The sequence below is a fragment of the Chaetura pelagica genome, unplaced genomic scaffold (genome assembly GCF_000747805.2).
Source record: "Chaetura pelagica isolate M959 unplaced genomic scaffold, ChaPel_1.0 scaffold104, whole genome shotgun sequence".
NCBI lineage: Eukaryota > Metazoa > Chordata > Aves > Apodiformes > Apodidae > Chaetura > Chaetura pelagica.
The window spans coordinates 2830354-2842184 of NW_009953786.1; the positions used below are offsets into that span (position 1 = coordinate 2830354).

General features: G+C 36.9%; 1 protein-coding gene across 1 annotated transcript in view; it reads left to right on the forward strand.

Moving 5' to 3' along the window:
* KIAA1468 (KIAA1468 ortholog) overlaps window positions 1-7776 on the forward strand; it is an 84278-nt gene extending 76502 nt beyond the window's left edge. The window contains exons 28-29 of the mRNA XM_010000954.1: window positions 453-523; window positions 6996-7776. Of these exons, the coding sequence (XP_009999256.1) occupies window positions 453-523; window positions 6996-7116 (192 nt within the window). The 3' untranslated portion in view covers window positions 7117-7776. The remainder of the gene's footprint in view (window positions 1-452; window positions 524-6995) is intronic.
* Window positions 7777-11831: the final 4055 nt, after the last annotated feature.

The following is an 11831-nucleotide window of genomic DNA, read 5'->3' on the forward strand; positions in this document are numbered from 1 at the left end:
CTTTCCCTATTCTACTTCTTTGATGCATAATGTTGGTAAAAATACAAATTTTAAAAGGTGCTAGAAAAATCTGTAAAGAAAAATAAAGGGAAGATGAATGTATGTCAAAGTTAATTGCTAATAAATAAAAGTTTTGTTTGAAAAAAGGATGTGTATCACAGAAGTGGGTTTGTTTTAGCTCTATTTTAAAAAGCCAGGAGAAGCAGGTGGGAGTCTTTAACTGCTCTAAGCATTTAAAAAATATTTTCTTTCTTCAGAGTATTTTGTACTATTTTGTTGTTTCTAGCCACAAGGCATTATCAAATAGCTGGAATTTAAATGCACTTGAAAAACAACAGAGAAATTTTTTAAACAGTTCTGATAATGTCAGAATTAGTTGCAGAGTAAATTTTGTATGAAGTTTTAATGCAAAAGAAACAATATCATGTATATTTCTTCCTTATGTGTCTTAGGTTATTTTAAGCTCCATGATAAAAGAGTGTGAACAGAAAGTGGAAAACAAGACCGTCCAAGAACCACAGGGGTAAGACTTCCACTTCTCTTTTTTCTCTGCCTCCAAATTAATGTTCTGCAAAATGAATGCCATTATGGTGTCCAAGGCTCGTGACCCGAAATGCCACACTGACATATTGTGTAAATGAAAGCAGGTTTTAGGAACTTCAGCTTTAATGCAGTTTGTGGTTGTTTCTATCTCCAGTGTAAAACACAGGAGAACACATTTTCTACACATTTCTGTAACATAGCAGTGACGTTCTTGTTTTCCTGTATTATTCTTCTTAATTTTTTTTTTATCCATTTAAACCAGTAAGTTAATTCCTGCCCTGAATCTGAGAAAGCAGGGAGTGCTCATAGCAGCACAGGTGGCATGCACCTTGCAGTCCTCTTTCATGGGGGCAGCCTACAAGGCTGAAGGATTTGTTCAGGTCACAGTAACAAGCTGTTCCAATCTGCTTTCTTTGACTTCAAGTGACTAGTGCACACAACAGTTTCTCAGGCATATTAACCTGTGTGAATATGCTGCTTAGGAAATGCTGGCTTTGGGGGAATCCCACCCATGTTGCACTTGTGTAAAATGCCTGTTGTACAAACCCACAATAAACCCAGCTCTCCAGTGAGGAGGCATCAGAAACATGGTGTGTATCTATCAGTTCACCTCTTGTGGTAGAGGTGGTATCATATGCATGTGCCTCTGTCTAGAAGAAGCTAACAGACCCACACATTTGGAAAGCTAAGCATCATTATTACAGTGAGGTATGTGTGTTCTTTACCTTGTTGACTGGAATGGCATAATAGCGTGGATTGCTATCTAACGTAGAAAATCCTTAGCAGGGTTGCCAAGAATACTTTGAGAAGAAAGAGTAGGTATCTGAAAAAGAGAATCTGTCCTCAGTCTTGATAGCTTGTTATGGGAATCAAGACAATTACTAAAACTTGTTTATGTCATGCTTCTGTAGAAATGAATAGAAATGAATGAAGTTAAATGAATAGAAATTAAAAACAAATTAATAGAATTTACTTGAAAGAGCTCAGGAAAAAACCTGGAAACAACTAGTAGTTTAAGAACAACTGAAATGGGAAAGGTTACAAGAATTGAACAAAAGAGACATGGTGTGGAAAAAAAGTCTGTTTCTTAAGCACCAGATAAAATATCTTGGGCTCTACTAGTGGTAATTAGCCAGTTTACTGGTGTAGTTGATAATAAACGGAGAGTAGTAAGAACTTAATACCTTTTGAGACTTGAGCATTAGGTCAACTCTTAAAGGTGTACTAGAAAAGAACTTTAGACTTTGGAAGTGAAAATATTTTAAGACTAAAAATGTCTAGCTCTACAGCAAATCACAATCTGTAGTGTATCTGTTCTAATAAGGCAGTTGGTTCTTTCTAGTCATACAGAATTCCTGTGTGAGGGAGAAAAATACAAAACCTTTAAGCTCTGACGAATGCACTGTTGGTCACCTTCTTTCCTCTTTTCCTGATAATGTGGCAATATTACAAAGTAGTGACTGTAGTGACTTAAGTGTATTTCAGTTGAGTGGCTCTTTTCATGGTAAGGTAGTTATTTCTTGGAAATATTAGTTATTCACAGAATAAGAACAGGTTTATTCGACTTAATCACTCCACAGGCATGTTCCTTGCTTGCATCATAAATAGCCCGTCAGTCAAGAACAAAAAGATCCATTCATTCATACTGTTACTCTTTCTTAGAGCTTCTCTATGTGACTTACTTAAGCTTTTGCCCTTATCTTTTCTGCCTTCTCTTAAATGCAGCTTTCTGGCATGCAGACTTGTGTGTCCTCCCAGTAGCCATACTGGAAATGCCCACCCCCTTCCTCTACCCTTCAAATTCTTCAGTGGCTGTGTATTTTCTTTTTAAAGAATGGTGACTGCTTAGCTTGCTTTCCACTATGTTGAAGGTTTGCACTTAAGCCAAATAATTCCTAAAAAAAAACAAACCAATAATGATTCTTGGCAAGTTAGAAATTTGCTAGTTGCCCCATTAGAGCCATCCTACTTTTTGCATTAGTTTTATCAAGGTCTTTCCTGTATTAAGTACCTTATGTAGTAGGTACCCAAAAGGTAATGGTGATAAGGCAGAATTAACACCCAGGCTCTTTGCAGATCTGATACTAAGTAATTGTTGTAGGCTCACCAGCCAACCAGCAAGGACATCCCTCCACAGAAGCAATGGCTTAATATGTTTACTAACAAGTGGATTCATTAGAATCACTTGCATACATGGACATCTATTAGTTTGCAAACCTTTCCCTTGCCTGGGTTTTATGGACTCTGTTTTTTTACTCTACAGACTTAACAGATACCCTTTTTTTCATTTTCATTTTAAACCTTTGTGCAATAAAAAAGCCACTACCTCAGACTTTGACTGTGTAAAGGAAAAAATAAAAGCCACCACTGCAGCTAAATATAGAGGATAAGACTTTGGTATATGGTTTTTTGAAGTAAATTAGTTTATCACTTCTTGAGTGACTTCTTGACAGCCTTTTAGGAGAGATCATTAGAAAGTAAAAAATTGTTTCTTTCTCAAGCAAATGTATTCTGAAAGATTTTTTTTTTTTTCTCCCAGAATGCAGCAAATTAACACAATATCAAATTGGACTCTTTAAAGCACACCATTAACCTTAACCTGAAGGTTTTATTATCTAACCTCTATTAACCAAAGGTTATGAAACAAAATTATTTGGCTGAGCTTTTCCTGTTTCTCAAGTGGTGCTGTAGTTGGACAGGAGTTTTGGGTTTTTTTTAAAAAATGCTGTTGCCTTTCAAATTTTTTTAACCTATTTAGTTCATCAATCCTATTTTTTCTGTGGCTAGAATTTGAGCGATCAACTTACATTTCATGTAGGGTTTAGACTTACCATGCTTTAGCTTGTATCAGTGCAGGCATGTTAACCTAAATGCAAGAGATCTGTATTACTTAAAATCCCTGATGAAAATATTTTTAAATTGCAGTTAGTTCTATTAAGCCATTGTAAAAACAGATAAATGCAAATATGGTACAACATCCAGTGTATTTTCTTTTTGAATGTAATTGCTTATAACGGTAAGACTTGGAAAGGATAAATCTATAATGTTGCTTAATTATTTAATTAGCCTTCCACTTTCTTTTTCAAAATTAGGCAAAGGTTGCGATCTTTTACTGTAAAAGATTAACACGAGATGTTTTACCACTGAAGAAATGACCTTTTAGTGTACATTAATATCTCCTTTTTCTTGCTAAGTCCTTGCCAATTTCAGTTCCTAATTTCAGCATTAAATATGTATTTGACAAAGGATTCAAATGCAACCAGGAGATAAATTGCTGGAGTTTATTAATAACATGAGAACGCATGCACAAAAATAAAACTGGATGCAAAAAAATCATAAGATTATGTTTGTTGTCTTGTCTTTGCCTCTTCATGTTAGAAAAGGTTGGTCAAATAATGAGGTCACAGAAGCAGTTTTAAAAATATATATATTAAACTTTGTCTTTTGAAATATTGGATAGGCGCCTTTGTTAAACATTTTGTTTAGGAATTAACAAGGTATTTCAATTATGGGTAACAACTTGCATTGCAAAATGATATTATTTTTTTTTTTAATGTCCAGCATGAATGTTTATTTTGGCCTCAAGCTTCCCCATAAAACAGGCAGAACCCTATGTAGCATGTAATTCATCTAGACACTGGTCAAAAAATTGATGTTTGCACATTATTTTTGTTTGTGTGTTGGTTTTTGTTTTGTTTTTAACATAATGAGTAAATCCAAGGACTTTTCTATAGGACTGCTTGTTTCAAACATGATGTGTTACTGCCTTGTTGGGTTCTCTGATTATTAAAAAAACAAAACAAAACATGAGACTCAAGTTATTTGTTTTGATATTGTTTTTATTTTATGATTAAGGGTTCAATTTGTATAGTAACAAATACTTTTGGAACTTTTAAGTATGTTGAGTTTTGTTGATTATCTTTCTGTTTACATTAACATATTAATAGAAAATATTAACTTCTAGACACTCCAGTTCTTAATTTCTAATTGTTAACATCAGATGGCTGATACCCTCCAAAAGTTTTTTGAAAGTCAATTGAACATTTCCTAGTTTTACTCAAGCTTGTTCAGAATCATTAAAACAATGACACCACAGTTTGCTTAACACTACAGGTTTGTCACCAGTTGCTAGGCTTTCTTTTCTGAAGTGAGCAATTGGATTTTCTTGATGTTGCTAATGCTTGGAATGTGCTGTATTTCCCAAATAATTTTCCCTAGTTAGACACAGCTCTAGGACACATCACAGACTGGAATAGCTTCCTGTTGGTAGCCAGCTGATACAAGTATAACATAAGTTATAAGTATTTACACAATTTATATGCTTTGCTTTATCATAAAATCAAGGGAAATTGCAAAGGAGATCAATCTTAGAGGAGCAGTAACTTAGCTGTTAAGCTTTATCAACTGAAAATATGCTATTCCTTAGTTGACTGTAGGTGTTTAATCAAGACAAAGATGTCTGGCTATGTGATTGTGCCTGAAAGAAATATTTCACTTTAAAAATCATTGTAAATAATTTCAAAACAGCTATATATCTTCATCACTAGCTGCTGAATGGGATTAAAATATTATTATTTTTAAAAATAAATGTCATTTTTAATTAGATGTTGTCTAAAAAGAGATACAATCTGAATAAAAAAATCAGGATTTTAAATTTTACTAAAAATTCAGACATAGTACTTGCAATAGAATGAGACTTAAAGATGAAATATTACACAATGAGAAACTTCATATCGCTTTCAGAAAATACCAGCTAATTATAAGATCTTAAATTATTCATTTGAATAAATCAATGATTGATTTGAATAATTTGTTCCATGAATAGGAGATGTACTGAAAAAAAATACCTAAAAGCATGATTTATGTTACTTTGTGTGTGAGGCATCCCTCAGACCCCTTCAAGGATCTAGGTCTATTAGTCAACTGTGCAGAAGACTGTGATTCACTTAATCTGAAAAAGTAGAAGGGATGGGGATATAGTTAAGATACAATTAGGCTATCTGTGAATCCATAATTAGTGAGAAGCTTCATTTCTGTTGTTTTGTTTTGTTTTTCAAGTACTCTGTTTAAACACTACCAGAATTTGTTTCACCTTTTTTTGTGGTATGAAATGGGAAGAGTACCGAATGCATCCCTGCTACCTTTGAAGAAATAACTGTAATTCTGTGGAAACAATTTGGAGTTAACTTGACCTGCCTTGATGCTGGAGTGTCTAAAAGAACTGTTTATAACCTTGCAGACTGAAAAGTCAGTTCCTGGAAGCTGGCCTGTGCCAGTAAGGCAGATCTTGTGATCCTACAGATAATTCTGAAATGCAGAGTCCACACTGAGCTTACAAGGGAGAATTTCACTGGTAACGTTTTGTAAAATTGGCCCTGTGTAATACTGAAAAATACATTTGCCATTTTAACTACAACTATAGGATGTATGGAATATTTATTAATATTCCTACTATTACTACTGTTATTGTTTTGCCTTGTGCTCTGTCTTGAGACAGATTACTCCTGCTATACCAAACTGTTATATACCTCTGAAGTTGAGCTTACTGCTCTGTTTTAATCTTTTTTAAAAAAAAAACAGTTAAGCAGCACTGGGATGATTCCTTAACATGTTGTTCAAAGTTGCAGCCACTTGTAGGTTCAGCAATCATTGGATTTCTCCTTCTAGTCCAGTTTGTGGGCAAATTGTGGACTCTCCCATTGTCTTCCCAGTAGGTATGAAGTAGGAATATTCAAGCAAAGGCTGTAGGAATCACATTCACAACACCCAGAAGGACAAAGCTCTTTACCCAGCCAGGGGTAGGCCTAGTAGGGCTCGGTGTCCCAGGGCGGGGTTTACAGAGAGATCGAGAAAAGGCTGGGCAAGTAATAGAAAATAAAAATTCGTTGAGAACTTCTAGTCTGACAGTCCACATCAATTTTAAATTCTGCTTGGGTGGAAATATTTGGAAAATAAAAGAGTTGGAAATTGAGGAAAGAAGTCACGGTTTCATACTGAAGTCACTTTTACCCTTCCCTTCATGTCTGCTAATGGTCACTGTCAGAGGCAGGATGCTTGGGCTAGATAGACATTTGGTCTGAACCAGCTCTGCTGCTCTTACAGTAAATAAGATTGACGTTTCCAGTGAGATGGTAAAGCCATTCCTTCATTGAGGTATTTGTCACTAGAGCAATTGTCAAGTAGCTAACAAATGCTTAAGTGGTGACTTCTAAAGACAGTAAAAAGCAGTGTGCACAATAATAGTTTACAGCTTTTCACTATAATTATGAGGGCATAGTAACTCTTTAAACACTGTATTTGGGCTTGGTGGTGATGGTTTGTCAAATCTTCTTGATGGACTGGTCTTTTGTGATCTTAACCTGTAATATGTGAAGAAATTCAGTTATTAAGTAACAGCACAGTGTTCCTTTTTCCTTTGTAGTCTCACATCACTAAATTTTTTGCTTTCCTAGCTCCATGTCGATTGCAGCAAGCCTTGTCAGTGAAGATACCAAGACCAAGTTTCTGAACAAAATGGGCCAGCTGACTACATCAGGTGCAATGTTGGCTAACGTGTTTCAGAGGAAGAAGTAAGGGGAAAAGGAACTCCCAGCTAACACTAAGATGGACCTCACAGAGACTGGTTCCTGTACTTGAAGTACTTGCCTTTTAATTTCTTCTGTCTTATGTTCTTGTAGTATAATTTTATTCTAACCTCCAAAGATATTTGCACTGCTTTTGAATATCGTTGTGTATCTGTTAATTTTGGGTTAACTGTGGTTGATATCAAACTGAAATCATAGTCTGTACCAAGTCCCTGTTCTGTGTTCTTGTCTTTCCAGCATAATTTTTTCTATATAGTGGAAGGTTTTTTTTTTATTTTCTGACAGGATATCAGCAAATATCTGTATTATACATGGAGCTATTACGATGGTACTTAAAATAATGTAAATTTGAAGTCATTGTCATGAAGTAATAAAAGTGGAGATTACTTATGTATTTAAATTATGAAAGAGTAATGCAAATTTTTTATTATGTTTCTAAAAAAGAAGAGGAAGAGCCACCAGCATTTGTCTGTGCTTCTAGGGTTGTTTTTGTAAGTATTGTGCATCTTGAATCCAGAGGAATGGCAGTATCTAATGTATGAGACTGCTTGTGCTGCATCAGTCTGCAGGGAATGCTCATGTTTCAGATGCTTTATGCTGACATTGTAAATGCTGTACAAAGTCCTTCAGATATAATTCTCACATCTGTTGTGGTTTTTTGAGGGTTGTTTTCTTTTGTTGGGGTTTCTGTTTTATTTTAAAGCACTTTAACAACCAGTCTACACATCCAGAGGCACATCTGCTAAGTGAATGAAAAACATGATAAATTAATAGATGTTAACAAATGTATAAGCTACTACACAGGAGTCCCAGAACAGTTCTGCAGGCAGAGGAAATTTTGACAGGAGAAAGAGTGCTGTCATCTTGCACTCTGTGTGCAGTCCTATGTACTGTGAAAGCTAAAATTAAGGTATTTTGGTTTTTAGATTGAATCTCAATTCAAATTTAATTTCATAGTATTTTAAATTATGTTAAGAGAACTTGAAATGCAGTTTCTATAAAATGTTAAGTAGACTGCACACATACTTTATAAAAATTATATTACAAGGAGTGTCTTCAACAACTACCAAATACTTTTGTTAGCAAGGAAGCATTAACAACTAAATACTTTTATTCTTATGCAGCACTTTTTTTCCCATTCTTTATGTCAATGTTAGCTTCTGAAAGTAAACTCAAGTGCATGCATGAACTGATAAGAGGTAGCAAAACACAAAAGCTCAGGCATTCTTTGACATGGTGCCATTCATTTGGAAGGATTAAAATCTTTGAGGACAGGGGAAGCAAAAGGAGTGAGAGAGGAAAGCAGTAAGTTCTGAAACAGGCTATGGAAGGAGTGGCACTTTGGGAATTGCCCTCAGAAATAATGGAAGTAAGTTGAGGCTTCTAAATCTTCATGTCTGTGCCTGTTGGCTCTGCATATACAGTTGCCTGCCATGATTGTGTTTTGACAGGGCCTGCTGCACACTTGCACACTGTCTGTCCCTTTACACTGCACTGATGAAACCTTTTTCTTGAGATTACAGACAACTCCATACCTTCGTGTTGCTTGTTACCATGAAAGTATACTTTTAGCAAACTGTGAAATGGAGACATTCCTGAGGAATGGGAAGTGGTGACGTTCCTCTCTTATGTTCTGTTGTCAATAAAAAGTTTTGTATACCTGCCTTGTCTCGTTACTTCTAGTCTTCTCCAAAAAAGATTATTGCATCCGAGCAGCTGTTACAGCAGAGAGGTCTCATGCACTGAAATTCTTCAGCCTTATTTTTTTTACATAGCAGATGGTAGACTGAATTTGCTACATTTCCCACATCAATGTGCCCGTTTCACTCTGGCTTCTAGTCATGTGGCTTTATTGCCATATTCATGCAGGGTCTCCTCCTCTCCTGTGCCACACTGTTTTGTTTTTTATTCTTCTATGTCTGTTCCAGTAGTTGCAGTGCCAGAGCTAGGTCTGTAGTCATAAGACCAAAATTACTTCTTTATGGTTAAACTCCTTTACAAAGCAGCCCATGAGAGTGGCCCTTAGCCCACACTGAACTTCAACCAGTGTTTGGAAACCTGCTAATTGCCACAAGCCAAAGAACTGTCAGCAATTTCACTAAGGAGTATTGTGGGATTACACCCTAGGTTGTTACTGTATGTGTCGCATCTTTGCCTAACTAGGTCTAGTCTCTCCAGCCCCTTGCAAAGTTTAATTTTTGCTAGTCTACATTTCACTTCATACTGGATGATTCAAGGTGGAATCTGAGTGAGAATCTCTGGAATACCAGCTCCCTTCTCATGGCAACTACTGAGGTGAAAAAATAAAAAAATAAAAAAATCCGTGTAGGCAAAAAACTACACATTTTAGTGCAGTTTCTAAGGGTGGGTATCACACATTCAGAATGTTTTAAGGAATTTCCCATGTGAAACTTACTGATGTTGATATTTAAGGAAAACACAAAGTACCAGCAAAGCTTCACGGGGTAGAAAATAATTTATATGCTAATATAACAAGCTGATTGGCATGGCATTGATCCCAGGTAGAATCAGTTTTGCATCAGCCCGTAACACTTACCAGTTACAGGAGTGCAGTATGGTGCCAGCAAGACTTCCAGGAAACTGTTTTGGTGGTTTACTGAGTTCATTTAGTTAATATATCTAGTAAACCCATTTGGATACGTACCTAATTTGTTTTGCCATAACATTGGTCAAGAAGGCATGGAGGAGTGTTGTTGAATAAACAGGCTAATCAGGTCCTGGATGTCAGTACTGCATCATGTGTTAAATGATCTTGATGAGTAAGCGTGAATGAGTTTTCGGTTTCCAGAAAAGCTGTTTCTAAAGTGTTCTGCCTTTAGGTTTGATGCTGGCCAGGTTTCACGCCCATAGGTTACCAGTAAGATGATTCTGCTTGAAGAGTTTGCAACAGGCAAGTCAGTGGTAAACAGCCTGTATCTTTGGAGGCATCTGCACTGCTATCCTGAGCTTGAACTTCCATTGTACTTTCAGTGTAGTGAAAGGCTTTCTTAGACTGAAGACGTCTAGTTCCAAGAAACTTCAAGTATGAGCAGTTCTACTGTAGAAGTCAGTGACTTGAAAAGGTGATTCCTGAGTTGGCATAAAGGGCCAACACCATGACAGTGGTCTGTCTGGCTCATCTTGCAGCACTGGTATTGCATGTGCTCCTCGCCATATCCCTCATTCACCAGATTCCATGCTGGTCCTGTACCCTAACCTCCAATTTTTCTCTACCACAGAGGCAGACACCTTCTTATTCTACTACTTAAACACTGTGTGCCTAAAAATAGGGCAGCTTGCAGTGTATTTGAATATTGCCGTTCCCAATATTATTGTGACTGTGTTCTTATGCTGCTGCTCTTTGCCCTGCGCTTTAATGGAAAGTTTTCCCTATTCCCAAAAACCTGAGAAACCACTTCAGCTTCAGTTGCAGCTGAAGTTACAGCAGCTGTATGAAAGCTTCTGCTTTGTAGGATGGTGTGTGTCATTCTGCCAGGCCTGTTATACCTTCCCTTTAAATATGCTGCATGGGGATCAGGAAGTGGGGACAAAGAACAGCAGATCTAGTGTTTAATATGCAATAAGGTCTCATTTAGATTTGAACTTTTGCTGAGGGATGAATTCACTGTATCGATCCAAGTATGAGTCATCTCAATATTCAGGTGAGCCCTGGAGGTCATCAGGTTGGTATCTGTTTTAAGCATGAACAAATATCAGAAGTTAAAAATTCACGACTTTGTATTTCTTTCCAGCAGTATGTAGGTACTGTCATTGCCACAGCTGTTGGTGATAACCTATCAGTTCAGTGCATGCTTGCACCTGCTTCGAATATTTGACACTTTAGGGGTGGCTGTTTGTGAGATTTTTCTTTTGAATGCTGGAAACTTCAGGGTTTTGACAGGCATTGAGCACCGGTACATTTTTGTGGGGTTGATAAAGGTGTGTTTTGTAAACTACACCTGTCACTAAGGAGCTTCCTTGTAGCTGCTCTGTCATGAAAAATATTGTGTGGTGGAAAATCTCGAGGAGACTGGGCAATAGTATGCTATGGAAACCTGGATTTCACAGGAAGAAAATGGTTGCAAGTTGATGGCATGGGTTTTTGTGTGGTATTTGGGTTTTCTTTTTAGGTAAATAATTTACTTCTGTGGGTTAATTTTAATTTATTAATTTTAAATTATTATTTTAAAATCATTTTATTTTAAAATTATTTTATTTTCACTTTTTACTGGAAATTAGAGAAGTGTGCAGATATTTTTCTACCTGTTGTCTGGTTAACTCAGTATAGAAAGCTCCATATATTGGGGCCCTCTCCTTGTGGCAGATGATGAGGCAGCTGGAGGCAGCCTTGCACCCTGGCCCCATGTTGGACTCTGTGCATGGTTTGCTGATACTCCAGAAGCTGCAGCATGACCAGCCTGCTCACCCCAAGGCATCCCTCTGGTTTTGAGGGCTCTTTCCTAGACCTCTGAATTTGTACATGCACTAGGGTTTCTCTCTCACCTCCTAGTTCAGAGTCTGAAATCCCAACCAATCTTTACGACATTCAGTGGAAGAAGGGTGTTGATCTTGATCCAACAAAACCCTTCGACTCATCCCCCTATCCCTCAACAGGATGTGACAGGCAGGGGAATGCAAGCACCTTCGCAGCCTTCACGAGGGGCTGAGGCCCTTGTGCAGGTAAGGGGCAGGGCACTTCAGCAG